Consider the following 23538-nt stretch of genomic DNA (forward strand, 5'->3'; position numbering starts at 1 on the left):
GAATTAACATCCAGGTCTGAGCCCTAGGCATCCCTGGGTGATTGCAGTGATATCCCAGGCAGGTTATAGGGCAGGGGACTAGGTGACATTTGTCCAAGTGTTGGCTAGTAAGGAATGCCTGTAATAACTGTCCCGTGTGCAAGTACGACAGGCATGTCTCGGTCTAATTCTTTGGTCTGTAAAGTGAGCACAAGCATGCATTGGATGGACCCCCAGAGGTGGTGTGACCAGCAAAAGCAGTGACACCCACATCCGTGGGACTCCCCTGCAAAACCGGAGCCTGGGGGACTGCTGAAAGCAGCGGCAACTAAACGAGACTGAGTCTCTGTGACTAGCTTTCATTGGTCATTCATTACTACCAGGAGGAGAAGGTGGGACCTGGCATTTTTCCCCCACCCACACCTGCCCAGTAAAGAGTGCTTAGCAGGCGGCGTTCCACGCCCAATAGCACCAGGAGAATTGGAGCAGAGGCAGTTTTAAAGCCCTGGGGCAGTACTGGGTTCAGTCCCACGTCCAGTACTCAGGGACCCATGCTGTGGGTCGTGTGTCAATAATAGTGCATACGGCCCAGTGTGCCTGTGGCCGTGGCTCCGGGCCCGAGCGTGCCGGTGCCCAGCAGGTCTGGCTGCCCAGTGCGCCAGATCTCCCGCAGGATTCGCTCACGCTCTTCCAGCCGCTGTGCCCGCTCTAGCTCTTCTGCGGACGTGAAGACGTTGACACTAAGGGGCCCGTCGGGCTCAGTGGACAGCTCCTGGCCCGGGAGTGTGTCATCCGGGCCCAGCCTGGTCATGGTGTCTTCATCCTCGTCGTCCTCATCTTCGGGCTCTAGGGTGCTGCTGCGAGGGTCCCGGCGCGGAGCAGGGGTCCGGGGCCGCGAGCGAGGCGCGCAGGAGATGCTGATGACTAGCAGGCACAGGGTCAGCAGCAGGCCGAAGCAGACGCCCAGCACGAAGTAGAGACCGAAGCTCTCTGGGTTAGCTAGGGAGCAGGGAGCGGAGGTCATAGGGGGGCCTGGCAGGCTGGAGTCGGCCCATCTGGGAGAGATCCAGGGCCTAAGTTTGGGGCACAGAAGAGAAGGGCAGCAGGGGACAGGCATCTGGGGATAGGACTGAGCAGCTGGGAGTGGAGGGCTGCCTGGGTTCTGAGACCGGCTCCGTTCTCCAAGGCCTGGCCCTCACCTCGGATGTGTGCATAGGCCGCCAGGCTGTTGCTGAGTAGCTCCATATCCCTCCTTGGGGCATCCATGCTGCTGGGGCGCAGCTCGCCTGTAAGCCTGCGAGGTCAGCCAGGTCAGGTCCTCCAGGGCCCAGGGCGCTCACTCATGGGCAGCTCCTCCACCCTGGAGGAGAGCATTTCCCCTCATTTGGTCACAGATCTGGGCTCTGCCAGAGAGTCCTTGCTTCCCCGCAGACGCCCCTTCATCCCGGGGAGCAGCGGCGAAGCCGCACACGCTCCGCCCCTTCGTGGGGTCCCAGGCGAGGCCCAGCGCACGGAAGGACGAGGCGGTGCCTCGGGCTCCCCTGCCGCCTCCCTCCTGCACCCCTCCGCCTGCGGGGCCTCAGCCCTGCTAACTCACCCGTCAGCGTTCCGGCAATTGCGGCCCCCGGCAATTGCGTCTCTCCGGGGGCTGCATATACCCGGGCCGGGCCGTCCTGTCCGCCTTACTCGGTTCACACCGTGGCGCGGCCGGACACCCCGATGGACCAGCCGGCGGAAAGTTTCCTCTGAGGAAAGAGGAGGGACGGGGCGGGGCGGAGAGGCGGGAGGAAGAGCGCCTGGAGGAAGGGGAGAGGGGGCGGCCCCTGCTCCCCTACAGGAAGCCGCTGGGGAGGCCGCTCACAGGGGCTGCCCCAGCCAGTACTAACAACAACATCATTAACTAAACATCCCTAAGGCCCGGGAGCCGGAGGTACCCACCCCCCATAGACATTCCTTCTTGTAAGCCTACCAACCCTAAATGTGGCTATCATTAAACCTCCAATTTGCAGATGATGTAAACTGAGTCATAAAGATCTTGAAGATCTTTGCCACAAGGTTAGGACTTGAACCCACAACTCTCTGACTATAGGGCGCAGGCTCCAAACTACTTCCCTGTGCCTGGCTCCTCCTGTGATGGGGGCGGATCCAAACCCGATCATCCCTCCAGCCCTTTGGTGGACCCAGCGGAGTAAGCCATCACCTCCACGTCCTCATTGGTCCTCCGGGGAGAGAGGACCTCTCAGCCCCTCCTCCCAGTGGCCGGCCTGAGTGTGTCCAGCTGCTGTGGTCACCCAAGGTCAATGATTGTAGGACTCGGCGGTGAGCCAGGCCCCGGCACACTGCGGACCCCAGCGCGGCCCCTGCCTCTGCAAGTGCAGGGAACGTCCTCGCTGCTTTGCCGGCTGGACCTGCCCAAACTCACACGTGTGCTTCCACCTGGGCTCAAGACTTGCACAGAAGTGTGCTGGGGGATTTGCAGCTGGGCTCTTCTTTCTGCCTTGTCGTCTGGCTACCCCCCCTTTCCCCCTCCTTATGCTGGGGCTGGGGTGAGGGGGAGGCCTTCTTGGCGGGAATCTTGGGAAGGAGGAGGGGAAGAATGGGGAGAGGAAATTGCAGACATAGCTGTAGGCGCTGCCTGAGGCCTGAGGGCCATTAACCCCCTCCCAGTCCAAGCTGAAGGACCACCCCCACACACACTCCCCCAGGCCAGCCTGGGTTCAAGTAGGGAGCAAGAGGAGATGGAGAAAGAAGAAGTGGGCTGATTCACACCTGGGTGTATTTGTGACTATTTAGTCTGCTTTCTGAGCATACAGAGCTCTTTTGGCCCAGGTGTACTTACCTATTTGCATATAATGCTGCTTCAGCATTTCAATGTGGGATGAGAACACCCCCCCCCCACACACACACCCTACTCCACCCCGTTAGGAGATGCCTGGCTCCTAAAAATGGAGATTCAGAATAAAGAGGTTATATAAAGTATTTAGGAGGCAGGCACTCTTGGACTGAGGTGCTAAGCAGAGGATGGAATCCTTTGTGATGGGGAACACCCCCAGGAAAGACCTGGGTCCTGAGGAGAGGGCACCCATGCCCCCTGGGGGAGAGTATCTAGGTAGACATAAGGAATAGGAGCAGGAGTGGAGTTCCTGGTTTGCAGAGAGCTAGCATCTGTGGGGCAAGGGCATAGGGGAATGATTGGTGCGAGACCATGCTGGCGATGTTGCGGGAGCCCAGATGTCATTGTAAGTGAATTGATAAGCCCTGGGGTCTTAAGTAAGGGAGTGTCATTACCCACTCCACACTTTGGAAAGACTCCTGAAGTGGCATGAAGACAGGCTTGGCCACAGCAGGGCAAGGACAGAGACAGAAAGAGCAGGGAGCAGGCTGGCATGTATTCAGGGAGGGGTGGGGGGAGGCAGGTGAAGGAAGTTCCTGTGTGGAGGTGGTTTGGAGGGAAGAGGAATTTAGCCTTGACCTTGGGCTGTACAAGAGAGCAAAGTCTTGGGAGGAGCAATGTTTTTTGGTTTGTTCATTTTGTTTTTTCTCCAGGGGGTGGGGCAGGACTGAGAGTCAGGTTTTAGATATCAGATTAGATACCTGGGTGTGGGTGTTAGAGAGGCAGATGTAGCCCCAGCCCCCAAATACCATTTCCAGCAAGGAGAGACCAGATGGGTTTGTTTAGCATTCTGAGAATAGGTGGGTCACCCAGTTCAAGAGAACAGGGAGGATGGAGTCTACAGCCTGAGCTCTGAATACTGACATTGACGGATCTTCGGGAGGAGTCCTCAACGCAAACCAGCAAAGCTGTGACCCTTTGGGTTATATAGGGCTAAAAGGTAGTTAGCACCAGAATCAATACCAGCCTGGGGCAACATTTCAGTACCATCAGTGATGCTTGTGGACGACCACTGTGCATCCCTGCTTCTCCAAGGCATGTGTGACTAGCTAGTTGGACACATACAGAAGTAGTGTTGGGAATGTGTTTGCAGCACACAATGCCTGTCTGCGTTCTATGCACCACCATATAGTTCGAGAGCTTCGGGCAATGGGCTGGAGGTTGAAACCGACAGAGACACGGACCTCTAGTCCCTGGTAAGAAGCCCTCTATTCAATAGCACCATGGAGGCCAACAGGTGAAAACCTTATCCTCTGATCCTCAAGGCCAAGGCAACACGTGCTTGTGAAGCAGAGCTGGTAAACAACTTTGACACAGCTTTCAGTAACTCAAATCAGAAGGAAAGTAAAGATCGCTAGCAGGGAAGAGCAGCTGGAGGCCAGGACTCCAAATGGTCCCAGCAGTGTTGAGGAACATGGTCTGCTGACTACATAAATGTTAGCGTGTGCTGCAGCCTAGCTTGTCCCCCTCTGTGTATGGAGGAGTCTGTCCCTCCGTTTGTGGGGCACACACCTGTTCTCTGTGGGGTCGGTATGAACGTGGTGTGAGGGTTGAGATAGCTTTCGGTGAAACTGCACAATGGTCTGCTTAACCAAGCCTAGCAGATCTGTCTCTGCCTGGAGGCAAATGCGTGTCCATATCTGGGTGAGATGCGACTCAGCCTTGGGGAAATGGAGGCCTTGCTGAAACAAAGGGAGTGTTGAGGTGGCTGCTGGACCCTGCAGAGGGACGGACACTACTGGATTGTTACCTTCTACAGCCAGCTCCTTGTTCGGCATGGGAAGTGACGCCATGGCCCCGATGACTCTGAGAAGAGCCGGGCGGTGGTGGCGCACACCTTTAATCTCAGCACTCGGGAGGCGGAGGCAGGCGGATCTCTGTGAGTTTGAGGCCAGCCTGGTCTACGAGAGCTAGTTCCAGGACAGGCTCCAGAGCTACAGAGAAACCCTGTCAATGGAGGGTTATGGAGAAGGTAGGTAAAGCCTTTGGCTGAGATAGCTGTCTACAGTGGCTGGCTGCCTGCTTCTGCCAGCCATAGTGCTCTCTCTGGTCCCTTGGTCGCTTGTTTCTCCCCTATGGCTGGAATCTCTCGTCTGCCCATCCACCCGCAGATTCTGCCTAGTGGGCCAGGCCTCCTCTTCTCTCCTGAAACTTGTCCTCTGGCTGGCCCATCTCTGCCCTCCCATCTGCTTGGGACAGGAATTTGTCATCTTGGAAAGGTTCAGAGAGGAAACAGGAAAGGCAGGTCTTGGCAGGTTAGGGAGCTGAGGGGTCCAGACTGGAAGAGGCCTCGGGGCTCTAGCTTATCCAGCCAAGGGCCTGTTCCCTGCCCACTTCAGCCGTGGCTGGCCTGGCTGCTGTGCTTGGCTGCTGTGCCCACACTCAGGCTCCCCCCACTCTGTCTCAAAAAACCAGAAAAGTCCTCCATCAGACTGCGATGTTTCTGAGGGAGGTTTGGGAGACAGACCCTCTTATTGGTTGTTCATGTCCTTGTTTGAACTAAGAACCTGTGGTTTCTGGTCAGCTGGGGCTGAAGAATCAGTCATGTTTAACAAGAGTCCAGAACCAATTCAGTGAAACCGTTGCTGTCTCTGGTCTGGCCCAGCTGAGAAAGTAGCTGTGATTAGGAAGAAACCAGCAGCACTGAGGTGAAATCTTCAGGGAAGGAAAGGTGCCTTGGTGTCAGCACACCTGAACTGTGTTCAGAGGAGCCCAAGGCTGCTGAGCTTAAAGTCTCCCAGGTATTCTCTCTCTCTCTCTCCCTCCCTCTCTCTCTCTCTCTCTCTCTCTCTCTCTCTCTCTCTCTCTCTCTCTCTCTCCCTCCCTCTCTCTCTCTCTCTCCCTCCCTCCCTCTCTCCTCTCCCTCCCCTCCCCCTCCCTCCCTCCCTTCTTTCTTTCTTTCTTTTCTTCCTTCCTTCCTTCCTTTCCTCTTTTTTCCCTCCCTTTTTTTTTTGGGGGGGGGGGGAGGTATTTTTTTTTTCCAGATAGAGATTCTCTATGTAGCCCTGGCTGTCCTGGAACTCACTCTGTAGATCAGGCTGGCAAATCTTTGTGAGTTCGAGGCCAGCCTGGTCTACAGAGCGAGTTCAGGACAGGATCCAAAGCTACAAAGAAAATCCCTGTCTTGAAAAACAAAAAACAAAAAATTATCTTGAGTTCCTGGAGATAAGAAAAGGAGGGTCATGGTTTGTGGTGTATTTGTGTGTAAGGCTAACATGGATCAGTTACACTGGCTAGTTTTTTGTTGACAAGGCGGAGTCATTTGAGAAGTAGAAACTCCACTGAGGGGCTGGAGAGATGGCTCCATCAGCTTGGCCTTTTCTTGACTGATGAAGGAACCAGCCCACTGTGGGCAATGCCACTCCTAGAAGGGTAACCCTAGGGAGTATTAAAGCAATCTGAGCAAGTCAGAAAACAACATTTTTTTTAAAATTTATTTATTTATTATGTATACAATATTCTGTCTGTGTGTATGCCTACAGGCCAGAAGAGGGCACCAGACCTCATTACAGATGGTTGTGAGGCACCATGTGGTTGCTGGGAATTGAACTCAGGACCTTTGGAAGAACAGGTAATGCTCTTAACCTCTGAGCCATCTCTCCAGCCCAGAAAACATTTTTTTAAAATTATTATGTATACAGCACAGTGTTGAGTCACCATGTGGGTGCTGGGAATTGAACTCGGGTCCTCTGGAAGAGCAGTCAGTGCTCTTAACCGCCGAGCCATCTCTCCAGCCAAAAACAGCATTCTCTCATGGCTTTGCTTCAGTTTCTGCCTCCAGGCTCCTGCCTTGATGATGGACTACAAATACAACAAAAAACCCTTGCCTCCCCAAGATGCTTTTGGTCATGGTCTTTATCATAGCAACAGAAACCTAACTAACACAATCACTATGGCAGGCTCTATAACGGAGGCTTGTTAATTTAGTGAGTGTTTTGCCTGCGTGTATGTACCATGAGCCTGCCTGGTGCCCGAAGAGTTCAGAGAACTGCAGTTTAGACAGTTGTGAGCCACTGTGTAGGAATCAAACCTGGGTCCTCTGGAAGGAGTGCTCTTAACAATTAAGCCATCTTTTTTTTTTTTTTTTCTGAGACCGGGTTTCTCTGTGGCTTTGGAGCCTGTCCTGGAACTAGCTCTTGTAGACCAGGCTGGCCTCGAACTCAAAGAGATCCGCCTGCCTCTGCCTCCCGAGTGCTAGGATTAAAGAAGTGCACCACCACTGCCCAGTTTTAGTTTATTTTTTGAAAAACTATTTATGTATATATGTCTATATTTGCTACGTGTGTCCAGTGCTTGCCAAGGTCAAAGGAGGGTATTACATTCTCTGGAGGTGGAAGAGCAGGCAGCCGTGAGCCACCTGATGTGGACGCTAAGAACCAAACTCAGGTCCTCTGGAAGAGCATTAAGGGCTCTTAACTGCTGTACCATCTCTTTGGTTCCTTCCTTGACATTTTATACTTTAATTATTTTGATCAAAAGTTGTTAAATTTTTGTTTTTGAGAGTTTCATGACCTCTGGAGATGACCTTGAACTTCTGATCCTCTCGATTCTCCCCATTTCCAATGCTAGCATCTCAGGCATGGGATCAATTTATGTAGTTCTGAGGACCAAATCCAGGGCTTCATGCAAGCTAGGCGAATCACATCCCCAGGCTTCACTATGTAATATGTAACCCTTGCTGGCCTGAACTCACGATGTAGGCTGGTCTCAAAATCAGAGGTCAGAGATCTTGGATTACAGACATATGCCACAGCATCTGGCTAAACCTAAGTTTTAGGTGGCTCACTCTAGTCCCTGTGGCACCTGGACTGTCAGGCGTAGGGAAGAGGGGGATGGGGACAAGAGCTTTGCCACTCACAGTGGAAGTTACAGTGGCCAGATTCAAGGTGAGTTTGGGGTTTACAGGGAGGAGTGTGAGAGACAGGAATGAGCCTCATCCAGGACAGCTTCGGGGACAGACCTGACTGGGGAAGCAAGGGGATGAAGAGAAGACATACAGATGGACAGAAATCTGGGATCAGGTGGTCTGGGCTCTTGGATGGAGAAACTTCAGCTTGCTTATTATATAGAGTTGGAAAAACAAAACATGAAAATTAGTAAAGGCTAAACAGTCCCAAGAGATCAGTAAACCAGAGGACAGAGGGATGGCTCAGAGGTTAAGAGCACTGGCTGTTCTTCCAGAGGAGCAGGGTTCAATTCTGAGCACCCATGTGAGGGCTCACTATCACCTATAACTCGCAGTCCAGGGATCTGAGGTCCTCTTCTGGCCTCTGTGGGCACCAGGAACATAAGTGGTACATACATGCAGGCAAAACAGCAATACCCTCTTTCCAGAGGTCCTGAGTTCAATTCCCAGCAACCACAGGGTGGCTCACAACCACCTGTAACAAGACCTGGTGCTGCCTTCTGGCATGCAGGCAGAACATTGTATATATAATAAATCTTAGAAAGAAAACAGTCTGAAGAAATAGGGCTGTTTTGTCTACACGCTAGAAGCAAAAAGAAAACAAACTAGGACGTTCTGAACACCAGTTGGGTGCCAGACCAATTTTGAGGGCTGAACTGGGAGACCTATGCAGTCCCAGAGACATCTGTACCCAAAGCTAGGGATTGTGAATAGAAACCAGGTCCAGAGCAACAGCTGACGGGTGGGCTGAGGAAGGGCATCTCACGGTGGTAGACTTGGGTCAGACAGGGCAGGGGTCCATACAGGATGGACTATGTGGGTGTGGGCTGCAGGGAAGGGGCAGGGCAGAGCAGTCATGGGAAGAGGCTCGTCTGAGAGGTTTCATTTGCTGCGGTGCCTTTTGCCTTCCCTGTCCAGCTGGAGATGGTCTACCCTACCTCTTCTCTCAGTTTCTTGGTTTAGCTGGGAAGTACAATCTACAGTCTAAACTTAGGCCACGGAAGGAAAAAGGAAGGAAGGCAGGCACCCCTTGGCTTCCCAAGGAGGCGAGGACAGCACAGGAAAAGGCCAGTGCTGGCTAGCTCCTTACCCCAGCGCCCTGGAATAGGCTTGTGAGTGCATGGCACCCAGCAACCACAACCTCTGACAGGCCTTTCAGAGAGGGGCCAATGGCTCTGTAGTTGTCAGGGCCCTGCTACTCTTCTGCCAACAGCGGGCAGAAAGCAGGGCCACACCAAGTCAGAAACTCCCACTGGGCACTGGCAGGAGGCAGGGACATCCCTGTTCCCTCCTGCTTTTGCTGCTTGGAGGTCACAGCGCACCTGTTGCAGGGCCCAGAGCCACAGGACCTGCCTTGCTGGGACAGGGACGGCGAGCTAGACAGAGGACAAGAACAGAGAGGCATTGCTGCAGGTGGCTCCAGATCAGGAAGTTTATTGCTGACATGCAGGAAGAGTCCCCATGTAGTACAAAAATACGTCTTTATACAAACTTTTTTGTGACTTTTTCCATTTTGTTTCTTTTTTTGTTTTTGTTTTTTTTTTTTTCTTTACAACAGGACTTCTCAGTGTGCGACACAAGTGAGGGTGGCCCCGACCTCCTCTCGTCTGCACTGCCAGAAATACCATCAGACCGAGGGTTGGCCTTGGGAGGAACCAGGCTGTCTGATGGGTTCTGCAGACCTGAAGGTATTGCTTTTAAAAGGAGGGCTGTGGATCCCGGCCTGAGACACTAGGCAGGGGCTCCGCCCAGGAGGGCCCCAGCCAGGCCTCAGAGCCTCACTGGAGGGCAGTCGTGGGCTACAAGTCCAGGCCGACTGCATTTCTGCTCCCATAGGAGACTTTTCATTATCAAATAAATATAGAAAAGAGCCCTCCCCCCCACCCAGCACCATGCCCTGACTCTCAGCGGCTGGATGACTGAGCTTGGGGCAGAGCAGGGTGCTGGGGCGCTGGGCTCAGGAGGGCTCCTGCAGACCCAGCAAAACAGAGGCACAGGCGCCCAGGGCTGGATGAGAGGGTGGGGAGGATGGGGCATGGGCGGCCCTGCTACTGCTGGCAAGAGGTGGCCCCATTTTTTCCAGATGGGGAAACTGAGGCACAAGGAGGTTTGGGAACTTGCCCAAGGTCACTCACAGTGAGTCAGCTTTTCAGGGGGTGAAGGGCAGTCACACTCTAGGAAACATGGTCTCCCCCACTGGAGAGCAAGGGGCAGGAAGGGTCTAGAACTGCCTGCCAGAAGGGGGCCAACATGCTCTCTGAGGATACACAAGGTATAGGCCTCCAGAGTCGGGTCTTTGCTTGGTACTGGGTGCGCCAAGTCCAGTGAAGGGAGGGGCATTCTGGAGAGAACAGCATTTCTGGCAAGACAGGCATCCACTTCAAAATTTAGGCTCAAAAAGGTAGCAGGGCTGTTCTCAAGCCAGGCAGGTAGGTCCCCGGTCCCTACAGGTTTCCCTCCAAGTCTTCTCCCCAGGTAGGCATCTGCCCAGGTCTGCTGAGAAAGATACATTTCTGAAGCAGGGTGGGTGGGAGGGTCTCTGAGCACAAGTTGCCTGTCTCCAGCAGGCCCAGAGAGAGCATCCTCCAAAGTTGGCCACAGGTCCCTTCACACTACGCCCATGTTACCTGGGTACCACATGAAGGAGGCAGGGCTAATGCGCATGTGCAGCACCTCAGAAAAGCTGCAGAGACAGAGAAGCCACGTCTAGAGACAGAGGGCCCAGGGGTGAGAGCAGAGAAGAACTGGCAAGAGAACGCCTAGGTGCCTGGGGGTGAGAAGGGAGCCTACATACAGGTGTGGGCCCCATTATCCAGCCCGGCTTGGCGGCAGAGAGTGGCCATAGGCTGAATCTAGAGATGGGAGAGAAGCTGGGTTCAGTAAAAAAATAAATCTATCTGAATTGGGCGGAAGATGAGGTGAAAGTGTTCCAAAGCTTAGACTGAGGGCAGGCCCCAGGGAGGGAGGGGTGGGACATGGACGGTGGGAAGGGGTGCTTACTGGGGGCCAGTAGCGAGCTGCATGGTCAGCTTATATGGACTGTGGGGAGCAGTGGCCTGGCCAGGCTCTAGCTGTTCCAGGGCCTGGGTGGCAAGATTGAGCTCCCCTCTTTCCTCCCGGCACTCGGTCCAGAGACAGCGTGGTTAGAGAGACAGAGAGGTAGATTAAAATGTCATGATTAAAAGCAGATCAGGTATCTAGAATTCTCAGATTAAAAAAAAAAACAAAACAAAAAATCAAGCAATCATCCCAAAAGGTAGCTTTGTGGTACCTCTGTTGACCCTGGCTGTGACCTGGGCTATCCCTATCCCTGCCCTGTCCCTGCTGCAGCCTGGGAGTCAGTCCAGCACTGTGGGCCTGGCACTAGGCCGGATGGCTGGGCCCCAGGTGGCCCGAGGAGAGGTGTGCTGGGGCTTGTGCCCTAGCCGAGGGCACTATTTCCGCAGATAGCGTTGTGCCAGGATGGCTGTATCCAAGGAGGTCATGGGCTGTGCATCATGGCCCAGCCGTCGCACTGGTGGCATGCTACCGAACTGCCGCTTGGGCACCCACGCCCGGGCCTCGTGGATGGAACTCTTCTCTTCAGCAAGCAGCAGCTGCTGTCTCATGTAGTTCTCAAACTCGTACTGGGAACACTCCTCTGTTACTTTTGCCTGTGAGACCAAGAGACCACAGTGAAGACAAAAGACAGGCAGCAGGGCTGGGCAGCTGGGGTGCTGAGGGCGTGCCCCCTAGGCAGCACGAGTCAGGCCCTATCTTCCTAGAGGCTAAGCATGAGGCCCCGAAGTCCTCCAGCCAACTGGCCATCACTGTGTGGCTGAGTGGCCGCAGGAGGCCCCAGCTGCACAAGTCTGTTTTCTACCTTTCAGGTTGCGCTAGCACCCTCACCCATGGTGGGGGTGCACATTTGTATGCGGGTGGGGGTGCAGGCGTGTCTCCTCACAAAAGAGCCTCTGAACTCTGAGGGCTGATGCGTGCCAAGGCATAAGAGCAGAGCCACTCTCCGACCATGGCCTCCAGCCGAGCTCTCTCCTGAGCAGGCAGGCAATGCAAGACTGCAGCTCTAAGTCCTGACTAGTGGAGGGCAGGCTTCTGGGACCAAGGTACAGCTCCCCTGCTGCCAAGCTGTGTGACTGTGGACACATCAGTTTACTTCTCTGATCCTTTACTTCCTTTGAGAACGGGATAAAAATATGCCCCACATGCCTCAGGGTGGAGTGAATGGGAGCTGGGTAGGGCTTCCAGGCGTGCCCCCCCCGGGTCCACCTGCCCACTGTTTGCCTCCCAGGGCTGCCCCAAGACCAGCCCCAGCTGCTACCTAGCACTCCTGTCTGTCCCCAGCACTTTCTCTAGTGGAGGGAACAGGGGGAGAGAAGAGGAGGTAAATGAATCATCTAAAAAACGAAAAGCAGGAAGGGTGAGAGAGAACGCCATGAGTCAGACAGGGAGAGAAATGGGACTTGGGGAGGAAGAGGAAGCCAGCAGAGGCCCAGGTGGCTGCCTGGCACTGGGGCCTCCCAGGAGCTGACCCCGTGTCAGCCAACAGTCTCTTCTCAGGCTGGGAACCTCAGGTGGACAGACTCCAGGCTCCACACTTACCTCCTGGGAGCTATCAGAGTTGCTCACTTGGTCATCAATATCAGGAACCACTTGCAAAGGCCCACTCAGAGAGGACAGGGACTGCCTGCAGGGAAGGGGGACACTTCAGATTAGACAGGGTCCCTATTGCTCCTGACTTCTTTAGAGTCAGTCCAGCTTAGGACCCAGCCAATAACTGCCTAACATGGCTGACTGCTCTGGCCTCTATTTTCTTGCTCAATAAAGAGACATCTCCTGCTGCAGGGGCTGTGGTAGGAACTCAGCGAGGCAATGCCCACCCCACCCTCACAGCTGGTATGTCTGACATGCACTCTGCTGACACCCTCAGAGGAGAATCTGAAGCTGATGACAGCAGAGGAACGGCTGCTTGTCTGTGCAGGGCGGCAGAGCGTCTGAGCTCCTGGCCTCGTGCAGGTCCACTCACCAAGACGCAATGATGGCACTGAGTGCCTCTAGGACATCAGCAGCAGCCAGGCGTTGCTGGGGGTCAAGGACCAGCAGTTTCCGGATAAGACACACTGTGTTCTCAGAGACCCTTCCATCCCTGGTCAGGAAGAAGAGGAAGAAAAACCTCAGCATGGTGATGGATGCTGGCCCTTGACACAGGGTTCCAGGATCCAGTGGTGTTGCTGTTTCCTCACTAAAATCCCAGAGGGCCAGCTGATTCCTTCCCCAACCCGCTGGCAAGGTAAGCAGGACTCACTCGGGGATGGTGTATTCAGCAGCCTTGATCTTGCGGAAGAGCTCCTGTGGGATGCTGTCGTAGAAGGGGAACTGTCCATAGAGCATGGTGAAGAGAACCACACCCAGGGCCCACATGTCACTAGGCTTGCCCCGGTATGGCCGGCCTGTGGACAGAGCACATGCACACTCAGCTGGGCTGATGTCCCTGGGCAGCTACTCACTCCAAATCCCACCTGTGCTCCAGGTCCTCCTTTTGCCGTTCTTACTCCCAGGGCAAGCACAGCGCAGTCCTCTGAGCTCCTGCATGCTTGCTCCCCTGCTCCCCAGGATGACACCTGGGTATGTACAGCCTACCCAGCTCCGCAGGGCTCTGCATCATCTTCTCCATCAGCCTAGGAGACTCTGTGAGCTAGCTACCCCTCCCACACCTAGGAAAGCAGCTCCCAGAGCAGACACAGCTGGCAGCCACTCATCCCTGTCCCCATTTTGTTGCTCCCCAGCTCCCCTACTAGATGGTGAGTTCTCTGACCCGGGGGCTGTCGTTGTTATTTATTCTGCTCACTGCCTGGGCCCAGCCTGGACTTGCACATTTATGTCATCAACCTCTCAGACAGCCTCCTTGTCAGTGGTGTGGTCTTCATGTCCCCACCACAGGGAGGGGGAATGGGAAAGGAGACTGTAATGGGACATATGGCACACAAAAGCAGGAGGGACTATCTGGAGGGAGAAGGGGACCAGAAGAGGGAGCAGAGGGCTGCGTGAGAGGAATGGGAAGGCAAACAGGAACAAAGCATTCTGATAAATAGAATTAAAAAAAAAAAAAAAAAAGCATATAGGGCTGGAGAGATGGCTCAGCGGTTAAGAGCATTGCCTGCTCTTCCAAAGGTCCTGAGTTCAATTCCCAGCAACCACATGGTGGCTCACAAACACCTGTAATGAGGTCTGGTGTCCTCTTCTGACCTGCAGGCATCCACACAGACGGAATATCGTATAAATAAATAAATAAATAAATATTTTTTTTAAAAAAAGCATATATATTTATTATGCATAGAGTATTCTCAGTACTCTGCCTGCATGTCTGCCTGCAGGCTAGAAGAGGGCACCAGATCTCATTACAGATGGTTGTGAGCCACCATGTGGTTGCTGGGACCTTTGGAAGAGCAGGCAGTGCTCTTAACCTCTGAGTGATCTCTCCAGCCCCTGATATATATATATATATATATGCTTAAAAATGAAAAGGTCACAGTGAACCTATCACTAATTTTTGAAGGTGCCAAACAAAAAGGTCACCTTAGCCTTAGTGTCCTTATCTGTAAAGGGGAGGGGGTGTTGTGAGACTGTCCTTAGGATAGTAGTATGGCTTTATTTGGGGGCAGGAGTCCTTTTATGTGGCCCAGGCTAGCCTAGAACTCAAGATCCTTCTGCCTTTGCCTCCTGAGTGCTAGAATGCTGGGTGTGTGGTACCATGCTCACACCACTGGGTTTCTACTTTTTAACACTGCAGCTTAAATGCCACATCCCAGGGAAGATTTCTTAGTGCCCTGATAACATTCTTTTGGAATGCCCATCTCTCATAGCTTTAACCTGATGTGGGCACATGGCCAGTCTGTCTTGTTCCTCTATTAGACCACAGATCTTGGACAGGGTGGGTCAGGACTGGTTTGGGCTCAGGGGAGCTGACACCTGGTCCAGGGCCTGCCCACAGGCTACCATCTGTTCAAGGAGTGCACTGCCAGCGTGGGAACCACACATACCACTGAGTACATCAGGACTGATGTAGGCAGGGCTCCCCCTCTGGTCCTTCAGCAGGTCCCCCTCACTCACAAGATGTTTCCCAAGGCAGAAGTTGGTGATAGTTATCCGATGGGTCCTAAGAACGGGAGGCAAAGAGTGAGTACAGTGAGCCCCAGACCCAGGGACCCTGCTGGGTCAGGCCCCTATTCTAAACAGAAGCAATCAGCAACCAGGTTTCTTTTCAAGAGCACAGCACCCTCCCTCCCCGAACCTGCTCCTCTGGCTGAATCTCAGGGGTACAGTTCAGAGCTGGGACAATTCCCAGAGGTTTTCGCCAATCTTCAAGATTGGGAGTAACCTGCAACTTCCAATATGATTTCCTCATTCCCACAGGCAGAAAAAGACCAGCAGACATGTATGACCTTAACTCTCCCTGCCTCTCCACAGAGGTCTCATGGCCAGTGTACCAGGCCTAGGCCTCCCACGGGGATTCTGGCCCATGGGAAGTTTCCACATGCTCTGGTGAGTATGGAAGCTGATCCTATGTCATGCCTTCCAGCTGACAGCCGTATGTCTCTGTGTGTAACTTTATGTGTATGGGTATTTGCCTGCATATATTTGTTTGCACCCCCCTCCCCTTGACAGGGTTTCTCTGTGTATCCTTGGCTGTTCTGGAACTTGCTCTGTAGACCAGGCTGGTCTTGAGCTCACAGAGATCTGCCTGCCTCTGCCTCCCGAGTGCTGGGATTAGAGTGCACCACCACCGCCCAGATTGCCTCCATGTGTGCTTGTGTACCACATAAGTGCCCAGTGCCTGTAGAGACCAGAAGAGGGCAGTGGATCCCCTGGGACTGGTGTTACAGGTGGTAAAACATCTCTCCAGCCTTCACGCCATTTTTTGACATAGGATCTCTCTCTCTCTCTCTCTCTCTCTCTCTCTCTCTCTCTCTCTCTCTCTCTCTCTTTATTTATTTAGTATGTATACAGTATTCTTCCTGCATGTATGCCTGCCAGCCAGAAGAGTACACCAAATCTCATTACAGATAGTTGTAAGCCACCGTGTGGTAGCTGTGAATTGAACTCAGGTCCTCTGGAAGAGCAGCCAGTGCTTTTAGCCCGTGAGCCATCTCTCCAGCCCGAGATAGGGTCTCTTAATGAACCTAGAGTTTATCAATTTGCAGGACTACCTGGCCAGCAAGCCCAGGGATCCTCTTGTTTATTCCTCAACGGGGATGGGATTATAGGCTCATGGGCTTTTTATGCTAGGGATCTGAACTTCAAATCCTCATTACTCATCTGGCAAACCTTTAACTAACTGAACTATCTCCCCTGCCTGAGCCTATCTTTACTGGGTATTGTGAAGTAGGTCTCAAAAGAGCCCTGGTATCCAATTAGATGAGTGTGCCATCTCAGCTCTTCCCAGTTCTCACAGCCCTCAGGGCTAACAGAATGGGAACAGAGGAGGCCAGCACAGAGCAATGGTGCAATTAACCAAATTCAACCACTCTATCTTTCTACAACCCCATTGTGGAGGCCAAAGCCACCGGGAGAGCCAGCACTGAAAGGGAGAACTTAGAGCACGCACACTGCTGTTGACTGGGTGGCTAGCCATGAGCCCAATGGCTAGGAGACAGCCAGCAATGCAGGTCTGGGTCTTCACTGGTCCAAGGCCTTAAAGAGGAGTTCACTCCAGAAAGGGAAGGCATTGTGAACTGGTGATCCTGCCAAGGCCAGCTCTGCCATGTTGGGGTTCCCTTTGCTAAAAGTTATGAGCAGGTAGCCTTTTTTGGGGGGTTGCCAGCCAGTGTTGATGCATGTCTTTAATCCTAGCACTCAGGGGGCAGAGGCAGGCAAATCTCTGTGAGCTCGAGGTCAGCCTGGTCTACAGAGTGAGTTCCAGGACAAGACAGAAGACAGGCTCCAAAGCTACAGAGAAATCCTGTTTTGAAAAACAAAATGTTCTGGGGTCCTGCTGCATGGGTTTGTGGAGGCTCGGCATGCAGAACCCACACTGTCCTGTCAATGAGGCGCTGCCCTGAAGTGTGGCAGGTGACTGAGCTGCAGCCACACATCATGCACACAGGCTCGGCGGGCACATTCCAGAGTCACCATGAGACAATGCATTGTCTACTTCCAACAACCTCTGTGGCTGTTTCATATCCTCTAGTGTTAGGGGTCAAAGCCAGGGCTTGTGCACACAAGCCTTATTCTCAAAAAATTATGAACCCAAGCACTATCACTGACTGTAGCTTCTTGATATTCCTCATTCGAAGCAGCAGGGCCTTTGGGAGGCAACATTGCCATCAGTGGGGAATGTGGCTCCCATATAGTGGGTGAGTCATTTAGTAAGTTGGGGCCAGCCTCCCAGGAGAGTCCTTGGCATAAGGAGGGGAGCTGAGGCAAGCAGATGCTGCTTGGCTCTTATGGAGGAAACCATGGGGTGGAGGCACACAGGAACACACAGAGCTAGCTCTGGGGCCTGGCACTTCAATTCTTTTGCCAGGACTCAGGTGGATATGTTTTCACAGTGATCTGGGAGGGAATTTTCAATTCCCTACATCAAATGGTACAACTAAGGTCTAGAAGAAACCTGCCCAAGGTCACATAGCTTGGGAAAACTGGGAGGTAGGTCCAAGTCCAGGTCTGTTAGGCCCTAGAGTCCCCTGGGAAGAACCCAGCCCCCAAATGACTTTTCCTTCTGTCCCGTTCAGGCTGACTCAGCTCTTGTCTTGGGTTTCAGACAGCCTTGGCCTAGAAAAACAGGCTCTTCTCTGAGAGTCATCAAGCAGGCAGCTTTGGGCTTGAACCTTTCTAGGAAGCTCACGGTGTGCTCCTCCCACTACAGCTGGGGGAGGATGGCCCTTGATGAGAGGACGCTTGGGAGCACTAGTGGGGAGGGAGGCTCTTCCCTAACTGCGCTGGCGAACAGTGGGAAGAGATGCTCAGTGAGGGACCTTGTGCATCTCTTTTTAGAACAGTTTTTCAGGGCAGTGGGGAGGGTGGACTCAAGAGCAGGGGATGTGGCTACGAGTGGATTTCCCCAAGAGCTGAATCCAAGAGGCTCTGAGAGCCCTTCAGCTACCTCAGGGAATTCTGCTGGCAAAGGACTTGGCACAAACAATGGCCAGTCTGTCCTCCACATTCTCAGTAGAAACGTGGGCTCCAGCTCTTACCCAGGATGCCCTGCAGGACAGAGCCTGAGGATGTAAACAAAGGGTCTCGGGAGGATCATCTGAGCCTGGATGCAATGCCCCCACCCCCCACGAGCCTCCTGTGTCACTGCTCCTGACACAGGACTGTAAGGCTTTACAGAATAGCACTGTGTTTCTGTGCTGGCCACTGCGACCACGAATGTATCCTGTGGTTTCTGAGGCATGGGATGCTGGGAGGATAGCTCCAGCAGGGACAGTGGGGCCTGAGACTCAGGTTCCCTGGCCCGATCCTGCCTCTGCCATTTCCTTGTTGTGTGGTGCTCCTGCTAAACCCCAATGTTCTTTTCCATGAGGGGAAAATGGGAGGCCCGACTCTCAGGGTTGGCTGGGTTTGACTGAGTAAGAAGATGGTTCACAGTGGGCATAGAGCTCCAGGCTTGTCAGAGGAAGCTGCTAATAGCCTCATATTCTCTGCCAGCTGGCATGCCTAGGAGAGCCTAGGAAAGACACTGTCTCTGACATGGGTGATAACTGGCCCTGGAACACACACATTTGTGTTACTGTAGGTCCTGCCAGCAGGATGTCCAACCTTCTGCCTGTGGTGGCTGTTCTGCCTCTCCCGCAGGAAAGGCCATGATCAGCCTAGAGACCTCCCAAAGCTTGGCAATGCTTGCCTACCTTACCTTCCCCCCCAAACATTGGCAGAGTGGCATTCAGCTCCCTAGGAGTCCCAGACCCCCCGGCTGGTCCTGACACGAGGGCAAGGGCATCAAGGGGTGGCGGGGCAATGTGCGTCAGCAAGGGCTGCTTTGGGTGAGTCACACTTCAGCTATGGCCCCTGGGCTACCACAGCGTTCTGCTTTTCTAGGAATTGGTATGCAACTTGCCTATCCAAGAGGAAGGAGGAAGAAGGAACCCACAGCCAGCCTCACATAACCCCAAGGAGGGCTTCATATTTCAGCCCTCGCTCCATCCCATTCCCTTCCTTGGAGGCTCTCGTCCCATTTGTCTGCATTCCACTGGCTAGCACTAGAGCCTGGCAGGATGGGTGAGAAAGGGTTGGCATGCCAAGGAGGAACTGGGAAGATGAGGGGCTTTCTATGCTATCTCCTTGTACCGTTCTTGAGTGTCTGGGGGCTCAAGTGAAAGTAGCCAGCTGCCTTTCTTTCTGTCCTAGGGTACAGTGCTCTGCAACCGATGGTCATCTGAGATGGGCTGCAGCTATGCTGAGGACCTGCAGCACCGGCGGCTGGGAGAAGGGAGAAGCAAAACCACCAGTGGAAAAAAGAGGCCATGCACACTGCTGCAGTTAACAGGCAGGAGCCCCACTGTGTGTTTCCATGACAACCCTTGGGATGCTCATTTAGAGTTAGCAAGTCAACAAGCAGCTGTTATGAAGAGTCCAGGCTCTCTAGTCAAGCTGGTTGGAACATGGGTTCTTCAATGTCCCACAAACAGGACTCAAGTTTTCCTCTTTATTATAGCTTTTTGCTTGTTTGTTTTTTGAGACAGGGTTTCTCTATGTAGCTTTGGAGCCTGTCCTAGAACTTACTCTGTAGACCAGGCTGGCCTCAAACTCAAGAGATCCACCTGCCTCTGTCTCCCGAGTGCTGGGATTAAAGATGTGTGCCACCAGCACTCGGCTTATTAGTTTCTTAAAGACAGGGTCTTTCTTGCTTATATAGTTCAGGCTGACCTCAAACGTGTGATGTCCCTGCCTCTCAGTACTAGGAAACAGTTGTAAGCCCTCACATTAACATGCCAAGTCACCCTAAGACCCTAAGACACCTAAGTCTCCACATCTTTGGACCAAGGTGGCCAGCACCCTCCAACACCTGCCTTCCTCTCCTGAGTCCCAGTCAAGCCTTGGGGAACGGCAAGGCCCTGGGCCTCATCCGAAGGGTGGGAGCTCCTGGCCTCTTCTCCTATCTCACCCATAGTTACCTCAGGCCCTCTTACAATTGGTACTGAGGTTGTATTTAGGAAATGCAAACCCCCACCTGGCAATTTTACATCTATTTGTATCTCTTTGCAGGAAGGTGGGATCACTCCACTTCTATGCATGAGAAACAAGATCAGAGGGTTGGTAACAGGACGCCTGGATGAATTCACTTAGCTTGTAAAACCAAGAAGCAGCGCAGTCTCCAAATAGGAAGCAGCACAGGGCGGGCTCTGAGCCAGGTCCGACCCCCACATCCTGCCCCTTCATCTTCCCTGATTCCTCACTTAGCCAGATGGGGTCAAAGAAGCCCTGGAATTTCCTGTTTCCTCCCCTCCCCTCTGCAGAGTGCGACATTGAGGTGCTCATCTCTTCTTCGTGCTCTTAAGCTGGCAAACCTTTGCTTCATCCTTCCCAGCCAGCCAGCTCCCCACACTGTCCTTGGTATGTAATGTGATATTTGTTTTCTGGTCAGCACCCCCTCATCAGATGACAAGCTACCAGGGGGTAGTGCTACACCCCAGAAACAAGTCTGCAGTCCCAACATCAGGGAGCTGGTGGAGAGAGGGTAGCTTAGCCGCCTTATCCAGTACCACCCAATGGAGTATCTGGCTGCAGCTTTCAAGTTGAGGCCCTTGGCCCTCCTGGGTGGCCCACATCCCTATAATTCCTTTTCCCATAATCGTGGAAGCTTTGGCTACTGCAAAAGGACAGAGGACCCCTCCAGGGCTGACAATATCATGGAACAAATCACCACCATGATACAAGTCTGTGCTGTTGCCATTTCTGCTCCCTAACCCACCCAGATTGGAAAAGGATGGGGAGAGGCTTGGAGAACCAGGTGAGGTGCCACTTCTCTGCAGTGCTGCCTTCCTAGGGATGCGGAAGCCCACAGAGTAGTTCTTCCTCCCATGGGTCCTAAACCACTGCCCTATTACGGCTGAAGGAGCCAGTGCCCAAAAGAGCAGTCTGTTGCACCTCCCACATCCCTTCAAGACCCCAGCAGCTCTTTCCGTGATCCTGAACTCCTGGTTTCAGTAATACAGTATTCCCAGCCCTGGGATGCTGGGATGTTCTGAGTCAGAATCCCACGGACACCGCAGAGAACTGGGTAGCTGCAGCATATAGCCCAGCTCAAAGGGATGCAGAGGAAGAATGGATACTTACCTTTTATTGAGCACCATGTTCCCAAGCTTCAGGTCTCTGTGCACGATGTTCTTCTGAAAACCAAGGAGAGGATGGTTTGCACCAGAAAGCGAGAAGTGGGACGGGGTTCACTTTGGAAGATGGAGACTCATCAGGGTCTGGGAAGGCAGAAACCCCTAGGATCTGTCTCCTAGGCCTCATCAAGCATGCATCCGAAGCGGGTAAGTGGCCTGGCAGTCTCGTCAGCCACTTCTCACCCCATAGCAGCAGCGTACGGGAAAGCCCTTCCTCCATCAACCATGCCATGAAGCTGCAGCCTGTGACTGAGTACTCCAGGTTTGGCCAACAGAGCCCTGGATGAGGCTCAAGTACTTCTGCCCTCCACCTTGGGGTATCTGATACCCCAGTCTCCCCAAACTCAGACAGTCTGTGTACCTGTCTCTTACAATTATCCTGAACTGGTAGGCTAAAACTGAGCCTCTGGACTGACTGGGAATGGCTGCCTTGCCCAGGGCAGCAGACATCCCTCCCTCTGGACTCCCGGCAGCAGACACAGCTGGTGCAGTCAGGAGCAAGCAGTTCTCTGCTGAGCGGCAGTCAGACAGACGCTTTCACTGTGGCACGCGGGGCCCTGGGCCTCACCTGGTGCAGGGCTTCCACCACACGAACCACGTCGTAGAAAATGACCACGGTCTCCCGCTCGCTGAGCCTCTTCTCCTTGATAACGTAGTGCTGCAGGTTGATGAGGTCGGCGGTCTTGTCACTGAAGTCGTGTGCGCAGAGGCAGTCAAGGACCAGGCAGATGCGTTTCTTCATCTTCTTCACCATCCGACCAGACTCTGCGTCCTCGACCGCTTCACAGGTGCGGTCCTGGGAGGGAAGGAGGGACAGACCAAGGCCAGGGTGTAAGACCCTCCTTTTGAGGTCCAGAGGGAAGTGGCTGAATGTCTGTGAGTGGGAAACTGAGACCCAGACAGCCCGACTAGGGTGACGCTCAGCTTCCTGTAAGTCAAACACTAAGCTCAACACTCAAGTTCAACATCTCAGGGTAAGGGAAGGATCAGCACTGGACATTTAAAGCCGACCGGCCCTCTCAGTCCAGTGCTGCAGCAGTGAGACCCGGCTTTGGGTCTCTGCCTCCTACTCTAGTCCCAGATTCCAGCTACCACCAGTGACGCTTTCATCCATGGCCAAGACTGCAGATGCTTTTGTTTTTCTTTTTCATTTTTTTTTTTTAAGATTTATTTATGTATACAGTATCCTGCCTGCAAGCTAGAAGTGGGCACCAGACCTCATTACAGATGGTTGTGAGCCACCATGTGGTTGCTGGGAATTGAACTCAGGACCTCTGGAAGAGCAGTCAGTGCTCTTAACCGCTGAGCCATCTCTCTAGCCCCCTGCTTTTGTTTTTCAATTTTTTGAGACAGGGTCTCACTATGTAGTTGAGACTGGCCTAGGACTTGATATGTAGACCAGGCTGGCCTCGAACTCACTGAGATCTGTCTGTTGGGATTTATGTTGTGTGCCACCACTCCAGGCATAAGACTGCAGAAGTTTAAGAGTGGTCATTCCCGGAAAGCTTCAGGGTACACACAATATCCTGTGTGTGGTGACTGATTCTGGTTGTCAACCTGATTGCACCTGGAACCAGCTAAATGCCACGTGGTGCACTTGTGAGGGATATTAATCTGATTATTTGAAGCAGAAAGATCAATCTTAAATATGAGCGCCACATTTTCTGGTGGTAACCCATGTGAAAGGACATGAAAGGAGGAAACTGAGGACCAGGCTCAGTGGGTCACGTCTCTAATCCCAGCACTTAAGAGGCAGAAGAAGCAGATCTCTGAGTTCGAGGCTAGTCTCGTCTACATTTCTAGTTCCGGGTCGGTCAAGACTACATGAGATCCTATCTCAAAACACTGAGAAAGGAGAGGGCAACTGCTTTTGCCTGCTCACCCTCACTCTCGTTGCAAGCCCATGCACCCTGCTGCTGCGGCACTCCTTCACCAGTGCCGGAGCTAACGACCAGCAGCTCTTCTTCAGGCTTTCAGCACCAGACTGAGACCGAACGACCAGGTTCTCTGCCTGCGTGTCCTCACAGCCATTGCTGGACTACCTGGACGTACATACAGCTTGGGAGCCAGTCAATACATCCCCCTTCTGTTCTGTTTCTTTGAGAACCCTGACTGTATAAGACAACGGCTCTCTGCATGGCTACAGCGCCACTGGACAGTCACATAACTGGCAAGGAATACAGTGCTGGCCTCACAGCTCCTCCTCATGAGTCTAGTTCCTCATGCATAACGGGGAGCTAGCACTCCCTCCCTCCCTGCTGCAGTCAGGGGTCAGCTGTCACACAGGGCCAGCAGCCCTAGTCATTCTCCTTACTGCAAGGGATCCCAAGTGTGACAAAAACAGGTGCAACATGTATGCTTGGATCCTGCAGGCCAGAGATAGCCTGGTCATTGTTGCAGGGTCTGAACCCAGTGTCCAACACACAGATGAT

General features: G+C 53.3%; 2 protein-coding genes across 5 annotated transcripts in view; both read right to left on the bottom strand.

Moving 5' to 3' along the window:
* Nucleotides 1–332: 332 nt before the first annotated feature.
* Nucleotides 333–1986, bottom strand: Eva1b (eva-1 homolog B). Of its 3 annotated transcripts, none has more exons than XM_038333720.1 (3): nt 1577–1986; nt 1179–1265; nt 333–978 (listed from the first exon to the last, which is right to left on the bottom strand). In XM_038333720.1, exons 2-3 carry the CDS (start codon nt 1243–1245, stop codon nt 548–550), a joined length of 498 nt encoding a protein of 165 aa, XP_038189648.1. In that variant the 5' UTR covers nt 1246–1265; nt 1577–1986; the 3' UTR covers nt 333–547. The 3 variants fall into 3 exon arrangements, with proteins under 3 accessions (XP_038189648.1, XP_038189647.1, XP_038189646.1); XM_038333719.1 differs by having other exon boundaries at nt 1179–1273; nt 1577–1985; XM_038333718.1 differs by having other exon boundaries at nt 1179–1339; nt 1577–1977.
* Nucleotides 1987–9186: 7200 nt separating this feature from the next.
* Nucleotides 9187–23538, bottom strand: part of Stk40 (serine/threonine kinase 40) — a 38664-nt gene continuing 24312 nt past the window's right edge. Inside the window, exons 5-12 of one of the 2 annotated variants that reach the window (XR_005285898.2) lie at nt 21675–21902; nt 21054–21106; nt 14816–14931; nt 13081–13225; nt 12802–12921; nt 12378–12462; nt 10779–11431; nt 9187–10630 (exon numbers count right to left, since the gene is read on the bottom strand). Coding sequence is in view for 1 of the 2 variants with exons in the window: in XM_038334636.2 (XP_038190564.1) it covers nt 11213–11431; nt 12378–12462; nt 12802–12921; nt 13081–13225; nt 14816–14931; nt 21054–21106; nt 21675–21902 (966 nt within the window). In the remaining variant the exon portion in view is untranslated. Of the gene's footprint in view, nt 11432–12377; nt 12463–12801; nt 12922–13080; nt 13226–14815; nt 14932–21053; nt 21107–21674; nt 21903–23538 lie in introns of both variants that reach the window. The other variant, XM_038334636.2, reaches the window with a different exon arrangement.

The sequence above is a fragment of the Arvicola amphibius genome, chromosome 6 (assembly GCF_903992535.2).
Source record: "Arvicola amphibius chromosome 6, mArvAmp1.2, whole genome shotgun sequence".
In the NCBI taxonomy this organism is placed as follows: Eukaryota; Metazoa; Chordata; class Mammalia; order Rodentia; family Cricetidae; genus Arvicola; species Arvicola amphibius.

Bases quoted from the DNA above. Each gene is read 5' to 3' on its own strand.
- Eva1b (XM_038333720.1), bottom strand. From the start codon at position 1,245: ATGGATGCCCCAAGGAGGGATATGGAGCTACTCAGCAACAGCCTGGCG. The intron at 979-1,178 runs GTGAGGGCCAGG...CCTGCTCCCTAG, and splicing joins GGCCTATGCACACATCCGAG to CTAACCCAGAGAGCTTCGGT.